We start from the raw sequence: 26917 nt of genomic DNA on the forward strand, positions 1-26917 counted from the left end.
TGGTCACATTCAGTCCTGAGTCCCTCATACCCGTCATCTTTTTTGACCACAGCAGTCTGCCCCCAATGGATTCAGATGTTGTTGAACTGAATCGAATTGAATTGGGTTGAGTGGAATTGAAAAATCATGTTGAAAGTACAATTATTATGTGTCAATTGAAATTTAAAAAAAAATTTCAAAAAAAAGAGCATGTTGGATTAAAGTCTAAATATTAACTATTGCAGGACTGGGTGCGTTGGGCACCCGAAAGGATGGTGACGTGAAGAAGCTACCCTGTCATCCTCTGGGTAGTCCAACACGTTACCAGGGTGTGGCTGCCCACCCAGGGGTCACTGCTAATTCTAGGCCATCAGAGCTAAAGACCAAGGCACTGGACAGGACGTGCTAGAGGCATGTGGGAAAGAAAGCTCCTGGCCGTGGCACCCGCTCTGACCGGTTCCACTGCTATGGTGTCCACTGTGACACCAGCGTATTCCTCTGGAGGGCCTCCCCCTCCCTGACTCCCACCACCCTGGAGGCCCCAGCACTGCAGGGCAGACTGCTCTGCACCCAGGACACTCCAGCGACATGTTTTCAACAGCACCCTGCTCACGGCCACGTCTTCTCTTCCATCTTGGCCTCAAGTTCTCCTCCAACCAAGCACCCCCTCAAATTCAGCGTCCTCTGATCCTGCCCACACCAGTACAGCCACCTGCACATCAGAGCTCTTGCTCCAGGCTCTCCCCCTGCCCTCCCTGGGCCTGGCTCCCCAGAACTCTCCTGTGTCATTCTCCTCCTGCACTCCACCACTCCCAGGGGCCCTTGGCCGTTCAGAACACAAAGTCTGAACTCAGCGACTAGCAGCACCATCCCAGCTCCCTCCACCCTGCCCCGCTGCACTTGAATCCTTGCCCCCTCTGCCAGGCCACTCAGTTGATGAGACTGCCACACACACTACCACCTCCTCGTGTTGTCCCTGCACCTGCCATGCCCTCGCTGTCCAGCCGTCTCAGGGCCCAGCTCATCTCTCTCCCGCTCTGTGCAGTCAGCTCAGACCAACCAGGGACACGGAGCTTCCACTCCCCAAGGCTCCCGGCTCTGACCGTCCATGCCCTTCCCTGGATTCTTGGCTCTGTGGCCTGGAATGACCAGTGGCCTCTGCGCAGGCACCCTCTTCCCTGTAGTATGATGAACTAGTCCAAGGGAGACAGGAACAACATCTTCATTTCTTCACCCTTCTACTCCTCCTTGCGATATTTAATTAGAGTTTAATTCAACTTGATTTTCAATTCAGCTCAATCCCATCCAATTCAATTCAGTTCCCCCAACATTTAAAAACCAGCTCCATTGTACCAGGCCCCGTGCTAAATCTTGGAGGCGCCCAGAGCTCGTGCTGTGGAAGAAGTGATAGCAATCATTTAGAGTGGCACATCCCACACGCCACAGGAGCTGGGAGAGGGCCGGAGCTGGGCAGGAGCGCCTCTCAGCAGTGGAGCCCTTGAGCTGGGGGCACTAAGCCGGAGTCGGGGGGGAGTCCCTGCTCAGCTTGGTGTTTGGGGTGCAGCCCGACCTGTACGATGCTTAGAGACACGGAGATACATCAACAGCGTTCTGGCTGGCTTCCCCGAGGGAGCCTCTGCCTGCTATTCGCACTCCCCACGAGGAGGTAATCGAGGAGCACTGTTGAATCACAGGCGGCGGAGAGCTGGAGGGCTCTTGTGAGGCTGGCTGTGGAGCTCTTGACACGCAAGCAGAGCGAGGCCAGATGGGTTAAGTGACTTGCCAAGGTCACCCTCTCTGAAGAGGCTGGGCTAAGAAATATCTTGGGACTTGAGTCTTTGGGAAGGAGGAGGAGGAGAAACACACAGCTCCACGCGGGCTCTGAGCTCGGGCCTGGGACTCCAGCAGGCCTGCAGGTGCAGGCCGGTTCTGACACTTGCTGCCGGGAATGGTGCGCAGGGCCAGCCGCCTCGTTCTCACTCCCTGGAGTCAGTGTGAGGGTCACATGCACCACATGAGGCCACACGGGCACCACCTGGTGTGTGCCGGGGAAGTGGGAGTCTTTCTAAGGCACGGATCCAGGAGTCTTTCTCTGCTTCCCCCAGAGGACTCCCCGGGGCTGTGCCTGTCCCGGGCATTCACATCAGGATGTGTCAGGGTCAGCACCTCCAAGGCTCTCCCTCCTGCCCCTTGCGTGTCCAGGTCCCACTGGCGACTTGCTGCAGCCCATGATCTCCCTGCATAGAGCTTCCACAGACAGCCCCAGGGTGCCCTGCCCACGTTCCCACAGCACGCAGAGCCTGCCAGGACCACACCATGACTGACTTATTCTTCAAGGCTTCCCCAGCTCCTGGCAGTGGGTGAAGCCTAAAGGAAAAGCCCAGAGTGTCTGCTGCACTGGCCAGTGGATGTCTGCCCAGTGTGCACTCGGCCCACGCTAAGAGGCCTGGGATGCAGAGGTGGGGGGACCACATTGTAGCAAGAGTTTTCTGAAAGCCAGGGCCCAGCCTGACTTGGGAGGTTGGGCAGGATTGGGCCAACGAGATCCTACCCAGAGGAATGCCTGATGTTGGCTGCAGCTGGGCGGGGGGTGTGGGACAGGTACCTCCACTCTCCAGGGCGTCAGCTTGGGCCTGCAGCTCAGAGCCATAGGCCCAGGCTCATTTCCTCTCTCCGCCCCGGAGCGAGAGACAAGCACCCAGCACCCACTTCTGCAGGCCTGTCTCTGGCCACAATAAGTGGTCACGCAGGTAGGGCAGCAGCTGCTGTCTGTGTGTGGGCATGGCTGGGTGTGTGCTGACGTCTGTGCGTGAGGGTGGGCAGAGGTGGGTGTGCATGTGAAAAGCTAACTTCTGAACACTCACTGTGTGCCAGGTGCTTGCACACATTATGCCCTTTAATCCCTATGCTTTATGAATGAGGAAACTGAGGCAGAAAGAGGTTACCCAGCCAACAGGAAGTGCAGCTGGGATGTAAAGCCCAGGTGGTTTGCCCACTGTGCGTACACACTCAACACGAGGCCAGCCGTAAATGAGTGCCATGTGTGAGTGAGCAAGTGTGAGTGTGCAAGTGTGAGAGCAGGCATGTTTGCAGCAGATGGGAACATCTGAGTGCAGATGTGGGTGTGGTTGCACACGTGGGTGCCAGGGGAGGTACTGCATGCACACTGGAGCATGCGCACTGCAGGGGTGGGGAGGGCAGGTTGCCTGGGGTTGAGTGAGGCATGAGAGCAGGGGCGAGCATCAGTGTGACACGCACTTCTCCCCAGTGGCAAACAGAAACTCCTGATCCCTGGGCTCGGCCTCCTTCCCCACCCCGGCCACCCGCCTCCAGCCCAGCGTAGGCCCCGCCACCCACCTGTGCTGTCGTCATAGACCACGGTGGCTGACCGCCACTTGAGGTACTGGACCAGGTCGAGGATGGCGTGGCTGAGAGAGGCGTAGTCGGGGTAGAGGTTCACGTAGAAGGTGTCCTTATTGTCCAACGGGTGGTGCTTCCAGCGCAGCTGAATGTGGGGCACCTCCAGGGCATTGCAGATGGACTGCACGGCGTTGGTGCAGGAGCCCTGGGAAGGCCCGAAGATGGCCACCACGCCCAGCGCCAGCTGGTCACAGGCTGCAACGGGGGGAGGTGGCACAGGTCAGTGCTGGGGGGCTGCAGCGGGGAGAGGCAGCGAAGGTGAGGATCGCATAGATACACGGGGAAAGAGCGAGGGGCACCCTCAGAGGGCACCTGCCTGACGACCTCTCGGATTCTCAAGCTCCTGTCTGAAAGGGGAGTTCCAACAGCCTTGACCTCGTGGGGTCAGAGGCATGCTGAGCAAGACAGCGAGGCAAGACTCGCACTTAGAAAGGCCCACAGCCGTGATGAGAAGCATCCAGGCCCTGTGCCACCTCCTGTCCTGGGGGGAACTTGAGAAACAAACAGGAGACATCTACTGGCTGGTGCTTCTCCGCCTTCGGTCTCCAGCCCTGACCTGTTCCCCAAAGCTGACTCGCACGTCTCACCTCTCCCTCTGCATGGCCACGGGGACATCGAAGCTGCATCCCAGACCAGAGACGTCCAGACATAGCTTCCCCAGCTCCTCCCTGACCCCCTGTCTCAGCAGGCAGCAAATGTCTGGGCCCAGGCCCTGATGCCAAGCCCCTGGCTTTGTCCGGACTCGGCTCAGTCTCTCAAAGCCCACAGCCCCATCCCCCAGCAGCCCCTGCTGCTCCAGCTTCCATACAGCTTGCAACCTGACCACTGCTTGCAGCCATACCCCTCGCCCACTGCCCTGGTCCAAGCAGCCACCATCCTCCTCCCTTTGGATACAGCAGAAGTCTCCTCCGCAGGGCTTGGGGCCCAGGTACAAAGGAAGGACCAGATGGAGCTAAAGAGTTAAGCCTTGGAAGTCAAGGTCAAGCTAACAAACAGGAAAACACATTCTGCTCACTGCCTGGGACAGCCCTGCCATCCACACTGCGCTCAGTGGTCGAGAACAAGCCCTTCTCGGTGTAAGGTGGGTTGTGGCACGCATTCGCCCCAGGACTCCCGTCTCAGTGCAGAGGACAAGGTCCTTAGGGGCACAGAGCAGGACCCACTTGTGGCATCTTCTCCCAGCCCCTGTCACCACCACCGCTGTGGCTCCTCTGGCTCTGACACGGGGGTCATCACTGCCCCACCTCCGTCCCGCCACACTGGCTAAGCACCTCCCTCCCCCCCCCGCCGCCATTCCTTCATTCCCTCACTCATGGCCCCTGTTCCCAGCCTTGTCATGGGACCAGTCAGAGCCAGTGGGATGCCGTGAACCTCCCCGCCGAGAGAGGGGGCGTGAGAGCTGGCGCTGCAGCAGCTGTGCCAGTAAAGGGAGCTGCAGGACTGCGAGCACTCAGTGTGAGCAGAGCCAAGGGAGCCACAGGGGCCAGGTGGAGTGAAGCCCTGGGCTCTGGTCACATGAACCAATCCGCTCTATTCTCGCCCGAGTATTTCTACCATTTACAACCGTAAGAGCCCCAACTCAGCACCAACCCAGCATCAGTGAACTTACCAGCCTGTGGCTGTGGGAATACTGCACACATGTGTATACACACACACGCACACACACGTACGAACCTGTGATGCACGCAGGAGGAGGCAGGACAGGGTACCTAGGCGTGAGCACGCAGTGGATTCGTGACCCACCAGGGACAGGACTGCCACAAAGATTCACAGGGCTCAGGGCCAGAGTGCAAAGGGAGGTCCATGTGTGGCTGAAGACTTAAACCTTGGAAGACAGGGTCAAGCTAACAAACTGGGAAACGCAACATACCCTGTCTCTCCCTCCTCAGCAAATGGACCTTTCCTGAGAGCTGGACAGTCAGGTGAGGCTGGAAACCTTCTGTAGGCAGTGAGGGGTGGGCGAGGCCCCCAGCCCCCCGGCCTGCCCCCTTCCCTTGTGCCTCTGGCTCCATCCAGGAATCAGGGGCCTGGCACCTTCCAGGTGGACACCCCAGCCCTTATGGCCAAGAACAATCAGCACCCTCTGCAAAGCGCTGCCCTTGGTCACACCCAGCGTCTGGAAGTGGGCGCCCTGGAAGCACAGCTCTCTCCGGAGGCCAGACCCAGGCCCTGCCAGGGCTCTCAGAGCCAACTGGGCAGGAAGTTCCTGGTTCTAGATGCTCAGAGCAATGCCCCGAGGGCAGGGCACAGGCTCCTGGTGGATGGGTGTCCTTAGCCCCTCTGCTTGGTCCTGGGCGGAGAGCCCTCCCAGGGAAGGGGGCAGCCCCTCAAAAGCACAGGCCCTGGGAGAGGCTCCTCCTTGGCTGGGCTCCAGGGTGGCACTGAATGATCCAGAGTGGCTCTGGACCCATTGGAATGGCAGGTTTTGAGCTTTCTTCCTCTTGGCTAACACCCACCATCTGCAGTGCCTCCTGGACATGGGAGATGTTATGCAAGTGGTTATTTTTCCTGAGATCTGTGGTTCCCCAAAGACACCAGAGACGGACCAAGATGAAAGGCACAGCAATGCAGTGGCAGGGGCAGCTAGCTGCTGCCAGAAGTCTTCTGGAACCACCTAGAACATGGGCCGGCACAGCAGCAGGGCCGAGAGCATCTCCTGGGAGATGCAGGATTCCTCACAGCCGATGCTCAATGCCAAGTGCAGAAGAGGACACACAGAGGGGCGAGGGGTGGCTTCCCGGTGCTCCTAGGATGCGGGGATTACAGCTCAAGTCAGCAAAGCCCCATTTTGCCCCTGCGCTGCCACTCGGGGTGAGTGTGTGCCTCAGACCAACCCCAGGGAAAAGAAATGTCAGAAACAGGAGCTGGGAGCCTGTTGGTAAACCGTCATGTCCAGGGACAGGTCTCCTCTTGGGTTCCCTGTCCCCATGGAGGCCCTGCCCTCCCCTGGACTCCCCCTGGCTCCATCCTTCTGCTGTCTGGGTGCGTCAGGTGTGTGCCTCAATCGCCCTGTCAGTGTAAAAGACGGTGTCCCCTGTGGGGAGAGACCACTTGGGAGTCACCCTGTGGCCACGGAGGCTGGATACCAACATGGAGGAGTTGGGGACAGTGACAGCCATGGAGGTCTGGACACGCCTTCCTGCCCAAACCTGAGGCTGTGAGCACCCTCTACAGTCTGTAGGTTTCTCTGATGCTCTATCTCCTGTATCTACTTTGAACCTTTTAGCTATTATCCGCTTTCTCTGGTTTCTGTCTTACCACTTCCTGTCTCTAGGTTGTTTTCTCCTAGGATCTTCAGGTGGAAGGCTTGGATGAAACACTTGCTTGTCTCATTCTCCCCACCACCACGTCCCCCACCCCTCACCCTGTCTTGAGTTTCCTTCTTTGGTCTATGCCTCAAAGCAAGCTGGCAAATGCTACCCCACACAGCCCAAGCTCTTGGGTCACGCTCTCTCCCCAGGTCCAAGGTGCAGACGCCCTGTCTGACCGAGGCGGAGGAGTGCAGGCCAAGCACAAAGCATGCGGGTGCAGAGGGCTGTCAGGAGTGCTCTTGCAGGCAGTGATTTTGAGTTTGACATTGACCGTGAGGGGAGTGAGGGAGACACTGCAACAGCAGTCGTGACACTGAAGATCCTGTTGTGGGGCTGCTGACGGCTGTGATGGCCGGGTTGGTCGGGGTGAAACAGATGATGAAGCTGACGTTGTGACTACAGGGGTGGGATGGGTATACCGACCTTGGGGTTGATGAGGCCCCCGCTGTCACAGCAATGAGGATGGTGACGGAAGGAACGTTGAGAGAAGAAGTGGTAACAAAGCCGATGGTGACGCCGGTATGAGGGGGATGGTGGCGGTGTTGGCGCTGATGAGACTGGTGATGATGACGACGGTAAGGCCGTGACAGTGACGGTGACGATGACGGCAGGAAGGAGGAACATGAGGTTGGTGATGGTGACGGTGATGGTGTGGCTCCCATGGTAGCCATAGGGGAGATGACAGCAGGGGGTGCTGCTTGTACTGCTGAGGTTGGTAAGCGCGGAGGCGACACCACTGTCGCTGGTGGTGCTGGTGCAGGGGTGTGGCACTACTGACGGTGACAGTGAGACAATGATGATATTGAAGATGACAACAAAGACCGCCACGCCGGGTTGCGTTCTGCCAAGGTGCTGTAATTAGACCCCGCTGTCGGGAAGCCGGAGGCATCAGCCCTGCCCTTTACCTGCTTCTTCTCTTGGTCTCTCTCCACATACGAGGCCTTTCCCTGGGTCTTCGGGGTCCCTTCCACTCTACGAGGCCTTTCCAGCTCGGAGGGACGCCGCGGCCCCCAAGGGACCAGGGCAGGGGTGAGAGTGGTGGTGCCCGCAGCAGCCTTACCCCCAGATGTTTCCAGGGCAGCAGCCAACCCTCCTTCTGGCAGCCCTGAGCACACACTGCAGTAATTACATTATTTGTGGCTTCAATTTTGAATCCATTTTCTGGTCATTTTACAGTAACTCAATGGTTCACCATCATTGCAGGAGTCCACAGGCTGAATGCATTCCCGCCCCCTTCCATGGCAATTGTAGTTATAGCAAAAATTATCCCAATCAATTTGTGTCTTAAAAGGAATTGAGCAGCCCAGAGAATAAGTGAAGGCAGAGGAGCCTGGGGAGCGCTGGGTCGATTCCAGGCCCGCGCCGGTCAGGCTTGGAAGAAAACACGGACGCTCTCCGGGTAGCTGGCTCGGGCCCTGCCTGGCAGTCACTCATCTTTTAATTTTCCACAACACATTTAAAAATAAAGACAATAACTGAAAGTCCTTTTTAATGGGGAATGACCTCCTGGGGCTCACGCAGAGGGAAGGACTGATTCAACCGGAGCAGGCGGGGCAGGCGGTGCCAGGGCCCCGTCCAGCTAGTGGGGAAGGGAGCGGCGGCGGGGACTTCTGTCTGGGGGAGGCAGGATCGGTGGATTAATCAGAGGTAGGTCCAAATCCAGCCCCTCAGCTGAGTCTTAACAATGCTGTGGTTCAGAAATGCAAAGGTCAAGAGAGAAATAGAGTGCGTGGGAACACAGGGCTCCCCAAAGCATGGGAGGTGCCCAATGAGGAAGCAAGACCCAACCCTAAGCAGAAATGCAGCCAGGATCAGACCAGCACTCGGGAGCCCAGCAGAGGCCAGCCGCCGGCCTTAGGTGTGTTACCTGAAGGACAACGAGCCGCCTTCCTTGGGCACTGAGACCTCGCGCAGCATAGTGAAGTGCGCTCATCTTCAACACGTGACTTTATGACATCTGAGACGCCACTATGCCCAACCATTGCATGCTTGCCTCTCCCTCACTACCTGGGCAACATGTAGGATGCTCTCAATGCTCTCAAATATTCTTTCTCACCTCCTTCCAGTGTGCACACCACCACCTCCCCTACAGGTAACCACTAGGCTGTTCCTCAGCACTTCATCTGAGAGGCTCATCCATAATGCGTGTGTTGTGAGATTTTGTTCTTTTTATTACTGATCAAAATCCCATGGTGTGACTGTATCCCAGTCTGTCTGTTCTACCGATGGGCTCTTGATTTATTTCCATCTTTTGGTTCCCATCCCTGAAGCAGCTGGGAACATCCCTGCAGCACAAGCTTTAGGAGATGCAAAAGCTCAACAGATACAAACAGTTTTCCTGAGAGGCTAAAGTTTTCACACCCACCAGCATCATACAAAAAAAAAAATCTCAACACCTTCCTCCCACCATACAAAGAGAATCAATTTGAAATAGATTCTCAAGGGGACTATGAAAGATGAAACAAGAGATCTCCTAGAAGAAAATATGGGGGAATGCGTTCATGATCTTAGGACAAAGACTTCCTATACAGGACACAGAAGACATGAATGATGATGGAAAATATTGATACACTGGACTTCTTTTGCTCCCCAAAAGCTACTACTGGCCGGGTGAGTGGCCTAGCAGTTAAGGTGCTCATGCCCTACATCAAATCCCATATCAAAGTGTCTGGGTCTAATCCCAGCTCCACCAGCTGATTCCAGTTTGTGGCTAGAGCAGACCCTAGGAAGCAGCAGGTGACGGCTCGAGAGCTTGGATCCCTGCCACCTGCAGGGAAGACCTGGACTGAGTTCCATTCCTAGCCCTTGGCGCTTGCTCCAGCACAGCTCTGTTTCTATAGACATTTGGAGAATGAAAGAGTGAATAGGGCTCTCTCTATCTCTCAAGTAAATTATAAGTAAATAAATAAGAGACTAGTAAGAGTGTGCAATGGGGGCCAGCACTGTGGTGTAGTAGGTAAAGCTACCACCTGCAGTGCTGGCATCCCATACAGGCGCTGGTTGAAGTCATGGCTGCTTCTCTTCTGATCCAGCTCTCTGCCATGGCCTGGGAAAGCAGTAGGAGATGGCCCAAGTCCTTGGGCCCCTGAACTCGCATGGGAAGACCTGGAGGAAGCTCTTGGCTTCTGGCTTTGTATCGGCGCAGCTCTGGCCATTGTGGCCAATTGGGAGTGAATCAGCAGATGAAAGACTCTCTCTCTCTCTCTCTCTCTCTCTCTCTCTCTCTCTCTCTCCTTCTGCCTCTGCCTCTCTAACTCTGCCTTTCAAACAAATAAATAAATCTTTAAAAACAAAGAGTGTGGGGCCGGAGCTGTGGCTCACTTGGTTAATCCTCTGCCTACGGTGCCGGCATTCCAGATGGGTGCCGGGTTCTAGTTCCAGTTGCCCCTCTTCCAGGCCAGCTCTCTGCTGTGGCCCAGGAGTGCAGTGGAGGATGGCCCAAGTGCTTGGGCCCCTGCACCCGCATGGGAGACCAGGAAGAAGCACCTGGCTCCTGGCTTTGGATCTGCACAGCACCAGCTGTAGCAGCCATTTGGGGAGTGAACCAGCAGAAGGAAGACCTTTCTCTCTGTCTCTCTCTCTCTCTCTCTCACTATCTACATCTCTACCTGTTGAATAAATAAATAATAATAGTAAAGACATTTAAAAAACAAAGAGTGTGCAATGGATATCACACACATATAAACATGCATACACGCGCGCGCACACACACAGGTACTTTAAAAATTCATAGAAAAATGGAACTAAAAGATACATTAAATTTGGCGCAGCAAAAAATTTGAAACCCACATACAGTTTTGTCCTAATATACATTTTTCATGAATGTACTGAAAATTCCTCAATTTTTAGAAAGTGGCTTAAAGGCTTAAAAAGGCACTCCAAGGAAGAGAAGATTCAAATGACCTATTAGCAGGAGAGAATATGCTCAATATCCCTCGTCATCAGGGAAATACAGAAGAGAGCCACAGTGAGCTATCCACTACAGAAACCACCAGCATGGCCCAAATTGCAAAATAAAAGTGACTGTCTTAGTGCAGACACAGAGCAAGTGCCAGGCTCGCGCGCTGGTGGAGGAGAGCGGATCAGAGCCACAACTCCGGGACACAGCTGGGGCCGCCCACTCTCCACTCCTACGTATACACCCAGCAAACAGAGCGCATGTGCACACCGCAACACATGGACGAGCGTGTTCATAGCAGTATTGCCCGTGAGAGCTCCAAATGGCACCAACCCAAAGGTGCGACGGAAGTGAAACAAACTTTACAAACTGTGGCAGCTGCTCAGATCAGGGGTCCCCATACATCAGTGCAGAAGGGACTACTGCTATGGCCAACAACATCGACGGCTCTCAGGGACAGGCTGCCCAGAAGGAGCGAGGCTCAAAAAGTAGACACGGCATGGCTCTGTGTACGTGAAGTGCACACAAAGACAACACTAGCGCGTGGCACCAGGGCCCTGGGTGGGGGTGGGGGGGTAATGACTGCGAGGGCTGTGGCGGAAGCCTGCGTGGTCTCTAGCTTGATCTGAGTGGTGCTTATGTTTGTCTCGAGCTAGCTGGAGTAGGTGTCTGTTTCATGTAACCACGCACTCCCGGATCAAGTCAAGGGTCCATCTTCCCCTTCCTGACTTAAAGCCTGAACTCCCAGTCCAGCACCTGCTGTTTCAGTCACACCAGCCACAAGCCCCACGGTGGCAAGTGCTGCCCATCTCTGCCGTGTGCACCTCAGGATCCTCAACAGCCGGTGCTCAACGAAGATTTTTCAAGGGCATCAATTTGCCTCTTTCAAATAACCAGCCTTTTCCATTCTGCTTCCAGTCTTACCCTGTTTCTCATTCTTCCCCACCATCCTTGACCCATTAACTGCTGCCTCCCAGTGTCCACCTTAGCAGGCAGCTGGAGTCAGAAGCAGAGCCTGGACTTGAACCCAGACACTCTGCTATGGGACAAGGGCATCTTAACTACTAGGCAACGTCTATGTCTGGATAGGTTTTCAGTGCAAGAAAGCCACTCGTTTTCACAGCAAGGTGACTACGAACTAGCTAAGAGAGAAACTGTGCATGTTCTCATCACAAAGAAAAGATCAACGTTTGCGGTGATGGATCGGCTGATTACTCTGATTCGACCTCTCCATAATGAAAACACGCACCAAAGCATCACCTTGTACCCCATGAATATTTACGATTATTATGTGTCCACTAAAAATAAAATAAAATGAAGAAAGGAAGTGGTGAGTTTGCCAAATGCCTGATTTGGTTCAGAGATGTTGGAGACCGGGGCTGGCTGCCTTACTGCCGGTCCCAGCCCAGAGTGAGGCTCCCACCCTCTCACCCCCACCCCTGCAGCCTCTCATAGCCTGTGTCAGTGGCACTGCTCCTGCTCCCAGGGGACTGCACTGGGCCTGGGGCAGGGAGGTCCCGGGTTCACACACAAAAGACTCCAGGCTCCAAAACCACCCAGAGCTCCGGTCCACGGGCAGGACCTTGGACAGTGAACACAGCCCCACCCCTGCCCCTTCTGGGAAGACAGCACTCACCCTTCTTGGTGGCCTCGAAGCTGTCATGGAAGTGGATCCTCTGGATGTCATAGGTCAAGGTCGTGTTGGGCAGCAGAGTCCTGTTCCTGTTGATGATGTTGGCAGAAAACCGAAAGGCGTGCTCCTCGGCGTTCATGACCTGGGCGTTGGGGCCGTCGGCATACTCGAAGATTCCCCCTGTGAGATAGGCAACATGGTGTGCGCTGGGGAGGCAAGGGTTCCCCACCCCACCAGTCACTAAAATCCCAGATAACGGCCACAACTAAAAACTGCCCGAGCACGAGAAATAAACAAGCCCTTCCAGTTCATTTCACTCAACTAGCAACTTCCTGATGACAGAGCCCGACAGGGCCAAAATAAAATTACCTACTTATTAACACTGCTCTGAAAATCCTCCACTGGGCTCCGGCAAGGGGACTCTACCAGGATATTATAACAACGCCATGGCCATGCGGAGGTTTATTCCAGGGATGTGAGACTGGTTCAATATGAGGAAATCTATGACTATCATTCGACCACATCAGTAGTTCAAAGGCAAAAACAAACCCAGACAACGTCTGAGCAACTTGCAAAATGCAGGAAAGCTCTGGATAAAATCCAATATCCACTGCTGTTAAGAACGCTTAATAAAACCACTCCAGAAGAGACACTTCCTTGAAGCATCTGGAGCTCAAATCGCTCTTTAATATCACACTAATGGTGAAACACCAGAGGCACCCTCATTAAAGGAAAACAACAGAAAACAAGACTTGGGCAAAGATTTATGCCACACCATTCACGGATGAAATAAAAGAGGAAATGAATTTAGAGGCAGAACTTTTGGAAGGAAATAAATTCTTATTTGTAAATGATAGAAACGTCCCCTGAAAAACCCTTAAAATACTCCCTAAGTATGAAAACAAGTAAGTCAGTGGAGAAGTTAAATGATCAGTTTGCACAAATTAATAGTGTTTTTTTTTTTTTCATATCAGTGACAGCCAGTAGGAAAACTTCACGGCTGAAGGGTTTTCTTCACAACATCAGCAAAAATTTAAATAAGTAATAATAAACCAAGTCGGGAGGGTGCAATTTTCAATTTTAAAGTGAAAATACCTTAAAGTCAGAGATACAAACACTAAGACGAGAACGCACGTGGTATTCCTGGATGGTAGGGATCGAGGGGAGAGGTATCAATTTTCTCCAAATTAATTCTTCAGTTTAAATGAAGGATTTATTTATTTTGAAAGGCAGAGTTACAGAGGGAGAGACACAGAAAAAGAGAGATATCGTCCCTCCACTAGCTCACTCCTCAAAAGGCCACAACAGCCAGGGCTGGGCCAGGCCAAAGCCTGGAGCCTGGAACTCCATTCGGATCTCTCGCACGGGTGGCCAGGACCCAAGCACTTGGACCATCTTCCACTGTTTTCCCAGGCGCATTAGCAGGGAGCTGGGTTGGAAGTGGAGCAGCCAGGACTCAACCAACGCTCATCCGGGATGCCGGCATAGGAGGCGGCAGCTTAACGTGCAGCACCACAATGCCAGCCCCAATTTTCCAGCTGAATTCAATTCCAATCAGCACTGTGGAAGGATTTTTTTTAACTTGATAGAATGACTCTAAAATGTATCTGGGAGATGAAACATAAGCTGATGATCAAAACATGTTTTAATGATGAGAGGTGACTTGTGCTGCCAGATTTTACAATATATCATTAAGCCAAACTAATTAAAACCATGTTGCGGGAGCAAATGAAAATACAGATAGATCAACAGAAGGACAGATAGGCCCTAGAAGGCTCAAGTGGAGACAGGCACTTAGGACATGAAACAGGTGGCTCTTTCCACGTAGCAAGCAAAGGATGGGTGATTCATTAACTGTGCTGTGGCAACAATTCAATTGGTTGGGAGAAATTGTAGTTGGACCATAATCTTAATCCAGGCATCAAAATGAACTCAATGGATTAAAGATGAATTAACAAGGAAACAAGGGAAGAAAGCACCATGGAACTTCCAGAAAGAAAACAGAGATGAGCAGCATCCGGTTGGAGTCAGAGGCTTTCTAAGCATTTCAATGAAGTCAGAAACTGCAGGAGAAAGGTTGGTAACTTTGTGGAAGTCACATAAAGCTCCCGTATACCAACACCATCATAAACAAAATCAAGTGGCAGACAACAGACTTGGGGAAGATATTTATAAGACATATCACAACATAAAGGCTGATGGTCTTATTCTTTTTTCTTAGATTTATTTATTTATTTGAAAGTCAGAGTTACACAGAGAGAGAAGGAGAGGCAGAGAGAGAGAGAGAGAGAGAGGTCTTCTATCCCACTGGTTCATTCCCCAAATGACCACAATGGCAGGAGCTGGGCTGATCCAAAGCCAGGAGCCAGGAGCTTCTTCCAGGTCCCCCACGTGGGTGCAGGGGCCCAAGGACCTGGGCCATCTTCTACTGCTTTCCCAGGCCATAGCGGGGAGCTGGATCAGAAGTGGAGAATCCAAGACTCAAATCAGTGCCCATATGAGATGCCAGCATTGAAGGTGGCGGCTTTACCCACTAAGCCACAGTGCCGGCCCCGATGGTCTTATTCTATGAACAACAACAACAAATACAACTCCTCCAACAGAAAAATGTACAGAGGACAAGTCGGGATGTTTTGCCAAAGAGAACAGTACTGCAAATGAGCTGTTCATACATGAAGAAAAGTGCAGCCTGCCTAATAATGAAATCAACTCAGTTCCAACCAACAGTGAGGAACCAGGTTTTGTTCACTTAATTGGCAAAATAGAAAAGAAACTATAACACCCAACTTTGATGAGGCTGTTTGGAAATAGACACTTGCTCAGCTCTCAGTGCAGAGGGGAAATGGAGCACCTGGCCTTTCTCCACAGTCGCCAGAAGTTTCTCTAAGCCTTAAATAGGTTCTCATCTTTGATTTCTAGAAACTTACTACCACAGCCACGACGGGCACACAGATCACATATGGGGAGTGTGATCTAGAGACATATGACCAGAAAACCACAAATTGACTGGAGTCAATCGATACAGGAGCAAACATCGTGTGGTGTGGGAAGCATCCAGGATGCATTTTTAGGTGAACGACAAGCATTTTTGCAGGAGGTGAAGCAAAACCTCACCTCGGAAGAGACAGAGGAGGAGGAAGAGGAGGAGAAAGAATTTATATTGCTGACATAATGATAGGAGGCATTGCTTATTTTGTTCTTAATGCTTTCTTTTACAAATAGATCCTTTTTAAAGATTATTTACTTACTTGAGACAGGGTGGGGAGAGGGCGAGAGAGAGAGGGTAGAGGAGAGAGGGAGAGAGGAGGGTGAGGGGAAGAGAGAGAGAGAGAGAGAGGAAGAGAGAGAGAGAGAGAGAGAGAATCTTCCATCTGCTGGTTCATTCCCCAAATGGCTACAACAGCCAGGGCTGGTCCAAGCCAAAGCCAGGAACCCAGCGCTCCATCCGGGTCTCCCACATAGGTGGTGGGGGCATCCTTCACTGCTTTCCCAGGTGCATTAGAAGGGAGCTGGATCAGAAGCAGAACAGCCAGGAGCCAGGCCTTGAACTTGCACTCTGATGTAGGATGCTGGCATTGCAGGTGGCAGCTTGGCTTGCTGAGCCACAATGCTGGCCCCTTGCCAATAAATCTTTATGCTTTTAAAAAATCCAACTTCACCATGGTATTGCTTATACTCCACAAAATTCACCTGCTTGAAGTGCACAGTGATTTTTAGTAAATTCTTGAGGGCGTGCTCACCACCGCCACCCAATTTCAGAGCCTTTCCATCACCCGGTAAGATTCCTGCTGCTCATTTACAATCAATTGTCACCACTCATTTACTCTCTGACTCTAGGGATTGCCTTTTCTGAGCGATTCATCGAAGTGGCGTCGTGCAATACCGGGTCTTCCGTATGTGGCTTCTTGAGATTCACATAATGTTTTTGAGGTTTAGCCATGTTGTGGCGGGTATCAGCACTGCTTTCCTTTATTTTTAAGCCTGAGGTAGAAGAGTCTGCTTTTACTTATTTACTTTATCATTTATTTGAGAGAGCGAGAGAGAGAGAGAGCGAGCCAGCGCCAGGACTCAAAGCGGGCATTGACAACGTGAGGTAGGTGAACGAAGCATCATCTTAACGGCTAGACCGAAGCCCAGCCCCTCGCTCCTTCCTATTGCTAGGTGATCCTGCTTTGTATGTATTCATTCACCCACCAGTTGCTGAGTCTTTGGGTTGTTTTAATGGTTTTGAGAGCTAAAAATAAAGAATGCTTTCTGAGTTTCTCGTTTCTGGTGCAGCATGAAAGAAGCTTGGAAGTTGCCATCGCAACCTCCCAGCAAGGAAAAAGCTGAGCCTACGGAAGAATCAGCAACTCTTCCCAGGCCTGCAGGAGACGCGAGGTCGCTGGGCAAACCGCTGTCCCTCAAAGGGCAGAGGTGGACAGGTGAATGGGGAGAACTCAGCTCACCACCGGACACCGCCGTGGCAACCTGTAAAAAACCTAAAGTGTGACAGACGGGCTGCTGGAGGCTTGGTGCTGACAAGTCTGAGACCACGCTCCAGAGGGTCCCATCACAGGGCTCCATTTATCTGGGAGTTGTATTCCTGGAGCTGTGCTAGGCTCTCGGAGAGAACACTGTGTGTGTGTGTGAGTGTGTGTGGTGTGTGTGTATAGTGTCTGTGTATAGTGTGTGTGTGTACTGTGTGTGTATGTATGTGTAATATGTGTGTGGTGTGTATAGTGTGTGTGTAGTATTGTGGGATGTGTGTGTATAGTGTATGTGTAGTGTGTGTAGTGTGTGTGGGGTGTGTGTAGTATGTGTGCAGTGTGTATGGTCTGTGTGGGGTGTGCATATGCATGTATATAGTGTGTGTAGTGTGTATGGTGTGTAGGGTGTGCATGTAGTGTGTGTGGGGTGTGTGTGTAGTATATGTGTAGTATGTAGTGTGTGAAGGGTGTGTGCAGTGTATAGTATGTGTATAGTGTGTGTGCAGTGTGTGTGGGGTGTGTGCAGTGTGTATAGCATGTGTATAGTGCATATGATGTGTATAGTGTGTGTGGGGTGTGTGTAGTATGTAGTGTGTGTGTAGTGTGCAGTGTGTATGGGGTGTGTGGGTGTGTGTATAGTGTGTATAGTGTGTAGTGTATGTGCATGTATATAGTATTATGGTATGTGTAGTGTACAGTGTGTGTGTACAATGTGTGTGGGGTGTGTGTAGTGTGTAGTGTGCAGTGTGTATGGGGTGTGTGTGTGGTGTGTATGGGTGTGTGTACAGTGTGTATAGTGTGTAGTGTATGTGCATGTATATAGTGTCATGGTGTGTGTGTAGTGTGCAGTGTGTGTGCACTGTGTGTGGGTGTGTGTGGCGGGGAAGGGGGTTGGGATCCCGCACTGTGTCACCAGGAGAGAATTCCACGGTACACCAATGGCTCTGCTCTTCTCACCAGGCCGCCCTCGGGGAGCCAGGGGACCACAGCCTGCCCTTCCCGGGCTTCACAGGAGCCTCACTGACCTCTGGGAGGGGAGCGCGCAGCTCCACTCCTTTCTAGCCACCCTGTCCCCTCCAAGAGGGTTGGGGACGTGAGAGACACTTGTGAACTGCACAGGTCACAGGCACAAGCTCGCCAAAGACAGGAGCCCAATCCCAGGCCGTGGAACCCTCCCCGCGCCCGACACCTCACCGCAGCAGTGCCCAAGGCCCATTTACAGCAGCTCCCGCACCCAGCGCATCTGATCTGGCGGACAAGGACAAAACAAACTCCAGGGCGCCCCCCCTGGCAAGACTGCAGCCTGCAGCGACAGCACGCAGCGCCCCGGGCTCAGGCACAGCAGGGACGACTTGCAGACGTCCAGGATGAGCAGGCCAAGGGTGCTGAAGGGCAAGGCAGACGGCATGGGGAACAGAGGGGCAGTGCGCGTGAGGAGGCAGAGCGTCCAAGAGAAATAAGGAGGACGGCCGGAGACCACAACCACTGTCACAGAAATAAAGAAGTAAGACCGCCGTTCAGGGACTCCTGAGCTGGCCACGCTGAGCTTGACGGTGTCTCCAGAAAGATCTCCAAACCTGCGAAGCCAAGAGAACAAAGACCGAAAAAGAAAAGCAAGGCCGAAGACCCAAGGGCGAGAAATGTGCAATGGGGAAATCAGAAGGAGAAAGAAATGAATGGCAGAAGTGTTCAGAACAGTAATCACGGAGAAGTTCCCCAAATTAACGCCGGACCCCCAACCACAGACCCAGGATGCTCAGACGGCACCAAGGCAGGAGATGACACGTTGAAACCGATGCACACCATTTTAGAACAGAGACGCAGGGAAGCTAGGAGCCGGAGGAAAAGGAGACTTTACTTACAGGGGCAGAGGTAGGAATTCCGGGGGACTTCTCCCAGACACTATGCAGGCAAGAAAAGAGTGGAGAGAAACAAAGTGTGGGGCGAATGAAACTCCAACCTGGAATTCCGCACCCAGACAATCAGCCTGCAGGAGCAGGGAGAAACAGAGCCTGCCTTCAGCTGAGCGGGCGTGGGAGGAACCCCCGCCAGGGAGTCCGCCTTGCCTCGACTTGCTGGCGGCACCCCTGCCTTTTACAAGCAGCTCCTTAGCGGGAAGGCAAAAACCCACAGAGAGACAGGAGGAAGAACATCAGAGAAAGAATCAGTGAAGATAATACCAAACGTGCTTGTATGATTCTTAAATAATAACAGCAATGATGTATGTGGACTTAGGCATGCTGTAAGTGTACGTACAAGCAAAATGAATGACGCAGGGTGTGAGGGAGGGATTAGGATCATGTTGCTACTGTGACGTGCTTGCCCTACCTGTAAAGGGGTATAATTATATTCGAGAGGGGGCTTGGATCAGTTATGAATGGATATTGCACGCTCTGCACAACCAGTGGAGTGAGAAGTGCAGCTGAGACGCTGAGCGGAGAGGAACGGAATCACACGAACAAAAACGACTAGAGGCAGAAAGAGAGTGCAAGAGGAGAACAGGCAGAGAGCACAAGGGCAACGAGTAGCAAACAGGGACAAACACGGCGCATGTTCACCCAGCGCGTCAGTTCTCACTCTAAACATCCGCGGTCTATCGGGGCAGGGAGCCATTTTTCTGCCACAGGCCATTCGCCTCTTTATGACTTCAGCCACGAACCGTGAGCCGTCTGAAATTATCAACTTAAAACTTAGCCTTCGACAGATTCATCGAATTTCGCATCCGGCCTGATTTACCTTGGCGGGGCCAGACCAAATGATTTCGCCTCCCCCACACCCCTTATTTGGCTCACATGCCAGACATTCCCCACCCCTGGTACACATACCCATTGAAAGACAGACATTGTCATCAAAAAACAAGACCCAACTACTACTATATAGTGTCTACGGAAAACCTACTCAAAATATAAGACACACAGATGAACAGTAAATGGAGTAAGAGTAATAAAAGCCATATAGGAAAAATCCACAGTGGACATCGTAGTCTGTGGTGAAAGCCTGACACTTTCCCTTTACGACCACTAGCAAGGCAAGGGTGCCTGCTCTTGGCACCTCTACTCCACACGGTGCCCACGCTGCGAGTTCTAGCCAGAGCTATGAGGCAAGAAAAAGATCGGCAGCCAAACGCTGGAGAGGAAGAGGTGACGCTTTCTGTTTGCTGAGGATCATGTTCTTATAGAAAGAAAGCCCCAAACCTTGCACAAAAAAACCCTACTAGAACTAATAAAAAATGAAGCAAATTAGCAGGGAACCAAATTAAAGCACAAAAGTCAGTGGCATTTCTCCACACTAACAATGAGCAAGCTGCAAACGAAATTATAAAAACTTCTATTTACGACAGAAACACGAAGAACACAAAGAATAAAATAACTACTCAAAGGGATCCATGAATTCAATGCAATTCCCAGAAAAACTTGGTGACTTTTTTTTTTTTTTCAGAAATAGAAGAATCTATCCTAAAATGTATGTGTAACCTCTAGGGACCCTGAACAGTGCTGGGATAAGGATTTCTACATGAAAAAACAAAAAAGTGGGCCTTTACCTAACACAGTATATACCCAAATTAACTCAAAATGGATCAAAGACATAATGTAAGACTTCCAGCAATAAAACTCTTAGAAGAAGCCAGAACAAAAGCTTTATGACATCAGACTTGGTGATGGTTTTTTGGATATTGCATCAAAGGGACAGGCAAGAAAGGAAAAACCAGACAAATTAGTGAAAAAAATTTCAAATTGTGACTCAGATGACATTTAACAGAGTAAAACAGGCAGCCCACTGAATGGGGGACAAGGCATTTGAAAACCATACACCTGATAAAGAATTAATATCTTGAATATATAGACATCTGAAACTCAATACAAAAAAATATTTCAATATGGGCAAAGGACTTGAATAGACATTGCACCAAAGAAGATACACAAATGGCCAATAAGCACAAGAAAAGATGCTCAACTCCACCAGGCACTAGGGAAATGCAAATCAAAACCTACTAGGAGCCGTCACGTCACATCCAGTAGGATAGCACTATTATAAAGAAAAGAAAACAACTGTTGATGGGAATGAGGAGAACCTGGAACCCTTGTGCACCATTGGTAGGAATTCCAAGTGGCACAGCTACTGGGGACAAAATATTTGAAGTAGAATGACTATTCAGCCCAACAATTCCATTTTGGAATACACCCACAAAAATAAAAAGCAGAGATCCAAATAGATACCTATATGCTCATGTTCCTAGCTGTGTTACTCACAATAGGTCAAACGTGGAAGCAACACGAGTGTCCATCGACAGGTGAACAGATATGCAGAATGTGGCATCCACACACAGGGGAATATTTTTCAGCCATAAAGAGAAAATTCTGACTACAACATGGATTAAAAACTGAGGACATTCTGCTAAGGGAAATAAGCCAGCTGCAAAAGGACAAATGCTGCATGACTCCGCTTATGGGAGGTGCTTAGTCCCAATCAGACAGAAAGGACAACAGTAGTTGTCGGGGGCTGCAGTGGGAGCAGCAGGGACTCACTGATTATGGGATAGAGCCTTGGTTTTGCAAGATGGTTGAACAGCATTGTCGGTGTATTGAATACCCTGAACTACACACACTCAAATGTGGTTAAGATGGCAAATTTCTGTTATGTGAATTTTACTACAAGAAAACATCGGAAAAATAACAGATGAAGAAAGACAACCATGCAAATACGGTAAAAAAAAAAAAAAAGAAGAAAAAAAAAGTGGGACTAGCTTTATAAATCCCAGATGGAGAAGACCCAGAGCAAGGAGAGCTGTCAGAGAAAAGGGGACATCATGTAATGAGAAAAAGTTCTCCCAGAAGACACAATCATCCTTAATGCGTTCATATCTAACCCCAGAGCATCAAAGTACATGAGGCAAAACTGATAGAACTTCAAGGAGAAATTGATGAATCCATTCCATTCATACTTGGAGACAATCACCATCTTTCTACCAGAAACAGACAGACCCAGCTGGCGGCAAATCCGTGAGAGCACAGCTGAACTCAATAGCACCCCCAGTTAGCGGGATATGATGCACATCTGTAGAAGACTTCAACCCACAACGAGAGGACACACTTCTCAGGGAACATTCATCAGAACAGACCACACTCTGAACCATAAGGCACACCTTAACACATTTAAGAGAATAGGAATTACCCAGCTCCCTCTCAAACCAAAATGGAATTAAACTAGAAATCAATAACAGAATAATACCAGGGAAATTCTCAAACACTTGGAGATTCAACAACATACTTCTAAATAATACATGGATCACAGAAGAAATCTCACGGAAAATTTTCTAAAGCTTTGAACCAAATGAAAATGAAAACACAAGCTATCAAAATTTGTGGAATTCAGCCAAAGCGTCGCTTAGAGGAAAATGTATAGCATTGAGCGCATATATTAGAAAAGAAAAAAGCTCTAAAATCAATATTCCAAATTTCCACTTTAGGAAACTAGAAAAAGAAAAGCAAATTAAATCCTAAGTAAGCGGAAGAAAAGTAATAATGAAAATACAGCAGAAATAAATTAAATTGAAAACAGAAAATCAATGAAACTAAAAGCTATTTCAAAAGAAAAGGAAAGTTGGTAAGCCTCTAGCCTGACTAAGAAAAAGAGAGAAGCAATTCTTAGTACCAGAAATGAAAGAGACAGTAGCTCATGAATATTAAACACAGTCAGGGAATGTTTTGAACAACTCTATGCCCTAACCTAGATCAAATGAACTGACTCCTTGAAAAACATAATATAACAAAATTCACACAAGAAGAGACAATCAGAGCAAGCCCATAGCTAGTAAATTGAATTAATAACTAATAACTTTCCAACACAGAAAGTATCAGGCCCATATGGGTACATTGGTGATTTCTACTAAACATTTAAGGAAGAAATTATGCCAGTCCTCTACAATCGCTTTCTGAAGAGAGAAGCAGAGGGAATACATTCTAGCTCATTCTATGAGGCCAGCATTACCGTAATACCAAAGCCAAAGGATTCAGAAGAAAACTACAGATCAGCATCTCATGAGGAAGGACGCACAAATCACCAACAATGTCGAAAATCAGATCCAACAATGTCGAAAATCAGATCCAACAATGTCGAAAGGAATCGTACATCACAGCTTTTATCCCAGGTATGCAAGCCTGGTTCAACATTCAAAAAAATCAATTAATACAACCCATTCTATCAGAAACCTAAAGAAAAACCCCACATGATCATATCAATAGCCTCTCGTGCTCATTCATGATAAAAACTCTAGTAAACTAGGAAGTCCTGGGAACCCTTTCAGCTGGATAGGGAGTATCTACAGCTGACATCATCCTTAATGATGAGAAACCTGACGCTTTCCCACTGAAATCAGGAATGAAGCAAAGAGCTTTCCTCTCCCCATTGCTTTTCAGCATCACACCTGAAGTTCTAGCCAATGCAGTGAGATAAGGAAAGGAAAGAAAATATTGAAAAGGAAGAAAGAAAACCATCTTTGTTTACAGATGATACGATTATCTATGTGGAAAATCCAGAGGAATCGACAGAAACAACAACCATCAAACTAAAACCTCTTGGAACTAACTACAGCAAGGTAGCAAGATACAAGACTAACATACAGAAGGCAACTGATTTCCTCTATACCAACAATGAACAGGTGGATTTTGAAACAGAGACACAATACCATTTACATTAGCATTCAGAGTATAGAAACACAAGTTCTAGGTATAAGCGGAACAAAATATGCACAAGATCTATTTGAGGAGAACTCCAAAACTGATGAAGGAAATAAAATAAATGGGAAGGTTTCAATGTTCATGGATGGGAAGCATCAGTACTGTCAAGACATCAGTTCTTCCCAAGTTTAATTTGTAGGTTCAGGGTAATCCCAGCAAAGCTCTTCCCACTAATGGCTGTTGCCTGCCATCAGAACACAGTGGGGGAAAATAATAGACTTTCCAAACAGTGCTGGAACAACTGATATCCACGTGGAGAAAAAACTGGAGTCCAGACACAGATCATACACATTTCACAAAAATGATCTCCAGATGGATCAGATACGTAAATGTAAAATGCAAAACTATATAACCCCTAGAAGATAACAGGGAGAAAATCTAGATAACCTTAGGTTTGGCAATACCTTAAATTTTTATTACTTAATTGAAAGGCAGAAAGAGAGAGAGAGAGAAAGAGAGAGAGAGACAGCTCTCTCATCTGCTTGTTCACTGCCCACATACCCATAACTGCTGGGGCTGAGCTAGGCAGAACCTAGGAGCCCAGATCTCAATCCAGGTCTCCCTGTTGGTGGTAGGGATCCAACCACTTGTTGCCTCCCAGAGTTCCTATTAGTAGGAAACTGGAAACAGGATCAAAGCCAGGACTGGAACCCAGGCGCTCCAATATGGTTTGTGGATGTCCCAAGCAGTGTCAGCCACTAGGCCAAATGCCCACCTGGCAATGACATTTCAGACAACACCAAAGATGTGGTCAGTGAAAGAAATAATTGATAAGCCAGGCTTCACTGAAATTAAAATTTTGTGTTCTGCAAAAGACACTCAAAAGAATGAAAAGACAGTCACAGACTGGGACATGTCTGATAAAGGACTAGTATCCACACTAAACAGATAACTCAACCAACTCAACAATAAGAAAACAAACAACCTGGTTTAAAAATGGGCTGAAGATCCTGGCAGATATCTCACCACAGAAATCTACAAGGGGCAAATAAGCATATAAAAACATGCTCCACATTCTATGCCATCAGGGAAATGCAAAGTAAAACAACAGTGAGACCCCACTCACACCTATCAGAAGGTCCCAAGTCCAGAACACACACAGCACCAAATGCTGGTGAGGATGAGAAGCAACAGAAATGCTTCTGCTCGGGGCCGGAGCTGTGGCGCAGCAGGTAAAGCTGCAGCCTGCAGTGCCGGCATCCCATAGGAATGCCGGTTTGAGTCCTGGCTACTCCACTTCCGATCCAGCTCTCTGCTCCTGCCTGGGAAAGCAGAGAAGATAACCCAAGTCCTTGGGCTCCTGCCACTCACGTGGGAGACCTGGAAGACGCTCCTGGCTCCTGGCTTCAGATCAGTCCAGCTCCCGCCGCTGTGGCCATTTAGGGAGTGAACCAGCAGATGGAACACCCCCTACCCCCGACTCCTCTCTCTCTGCCTCTGCCTCTCTGTAATTCTGCCTTTCAATAAATAAATAAATAAATCTTAAAAAGAAGAAAAGAAAAGCTGTTGCTCTTAGGAATGCAGAATAGTACACCGCCCGGACAGTCTTTCAGCTCCTTAGAAAACTAAACATGCTCCTTCCAGACAGTCTAGCAATTGTGCAGCCTGGCATTTACCCAAGTGAGTTGAAAACGTGTATCTGCACAAAAGCCCGCACACTGATGCACCTTTATTCTTTATTTATAACTGCCCAAACTTGGAAGCCACCTCCTTCCAATGAATGGATAAACTACGGTTCATCCATACAATGGAGTATTATTCAGCACTTTAAAGCATGAGCTATTGAGCCATGGAAAGACATGGAGGAAACTTAAATGTGTATTAAGGAAAAGCAATCAATCTGAAAACATTGCAAACCACAGGACTCCAACTACTGATCTCCTGGAAAAGAGTGAAACTATAGAGACAGTGAAAAGATCAGTGGTTGCCAAGGGTGGGGATGGAGGGAGGTGAGGGCACAGAGGCTTTTCAGGGAGGTAATGGTGTTTCTAACGCAGGCTCTAGCTTGTGACAAACGTGTGGCTCTGACTGGGGAAAGGTTATGCATGCATGGAGCAAGAGGAGCACAGGAAATCTCTGCACCTTCCACTCCATTCTTTGAAAGATTTATTTTATTTATTTGAAAGGCAGAGACACAGAGAGAGAGACAGAGAGAGGGAGAGATCCTCCACTTGTTGTTTCACTCCCCAGTGGCTACAGCAGCTGCAGCTGGCTGGCTGGGGAGCAGGGCAGCCAGGACTCGAACCCGTGCTCTGATACGGGATGCCAGCATTGCAGGCAGCGGCTTAACCTGCTTGGTCACTGTGCCGGCACCACCTTCCACTCAAGTTTGCTATGAACCCAAAACTGCTCAGAGAGGGAGAGCAAGAGAGGGAGCAAGAGCGAGAACGAGAGAGAGAGAGGGAGGGAGGGAGGGAGTCTATTTTTAAAAAGCAGGAAAAATGTAGTAGATGTTTAGAAAATGTGTCCCTCCCCGAAGCACTTGCAGGCCTGCAGCGGGAGGCACACGCGCACTCTGCATGGGGCGCACACACACGGCGCCCACACGCAGGAAACCAGGCTGCGAGAACACCGACTGAAACGTGAGGAGTGGTTTGCTCTGAGCAGTAGCCTGTGAGGGACTCACCGCCTTCTCTTCTGCGTTTCCTGAAAGTTCTGCCATGAGCATGTGTTACATTTGCCGTCAGGACAGCCCTCATGCGATTGTGTGTATGTGTTTAGAGGGAAATAAATTATCCAAATACCATATGACCCAGTAATTCCACTCCTAAACATATTTATGTATAAAGATATTTTTAATAGAATATCAAAAAAATAGAAGCAACTCCGTGTCCAAAAGCAACAGATTACTCAATGTATTAAAACCCACCCAGATGGCAGAACAAGTTGCAGGCACTGGGAATCAAAGGATGGGGGACAGGACATGGTGCCTGGAGTCTGCGTCACAACGTGGGAGGAGCTGATGTAAGGAGACGCGGATAGGGTGGAGGGGCCGCAGTGGCTGATGGTTCTGGGACCGGGTGCCAAGTACATGGGGACTCACGATATTCTTCCTCATGAAATATGCTTCAAAATCACGGTGTGATCAAGACAAAAATAATAAGCCACGGCACCGCAATCAGAAAAGACGCGGTTAATACTAATTGCAGACGCTTATTATTGGTCCCTTAAAAATTCAACAGAACCGCGTGAAAACCTGGTAGGAATCAAAGCGAGAGCCCCTCGAGGCGCCTGCAGACAGATAAAGACAAACACACAGGCTTCTCGCGCACCAGCCATCAACAGGGAGGAACTGCGAGGGAAAACAGAGATCCTACTCACAGACGTGACAACGGACAAATAAAACACTTTACAATCAATGCGCGATGCCTCCATCAAGAAGACGACAAAACTTTAGTAGGGACATAAAAGACTTGAATAAATGGAGAGACATAACTTACTCTGGGAGGGAACGGACCAGCCTTGTAAAG

General features: G+C 49.9%; 1 protein-coding gene across 1 annotated transcript in view; it reads right to left on the minus strand.

The window, feature by feature from the left end:
* Positions 1-26917, minus strand: part of GRIK3 (glutamate ionotropic receptor kainate type subunit 3) — a 225202-nt gene that overhangs the window by 70225 nt on the left and 128060 nt on the right. Inside the window, exons 2-3 of the mRNA XM_062193266.1 lie at positions 12245-12421; positions 3337-3594 (exon numbers count right to left, since the gene is read on the minus strand). Of these exons, the coding sequence (XP_062049250.1) occupies positions 3337-3594; positions 12245-12421 (435 nt within the window). The remainder of the gene's footprint in view (positions 1-3336; positions 3595-12244; positions 12422-26917) is intronic.

The sequence above is a fragment of the Lepus europaeus genome, chromosome 5 (genome assembly GCF_033115175.1).
Source record: "Lepus europaeus isolate LE1 chromosome 5, mLepTim1.pri, whole genome shotgun sequence".
NCBI classification, from domain to species: Eukaryota; Metazoa; Chordata; class Mammalia; order Lagomorpha; family Leporidae; genus Lepus; species Lepus europaeus.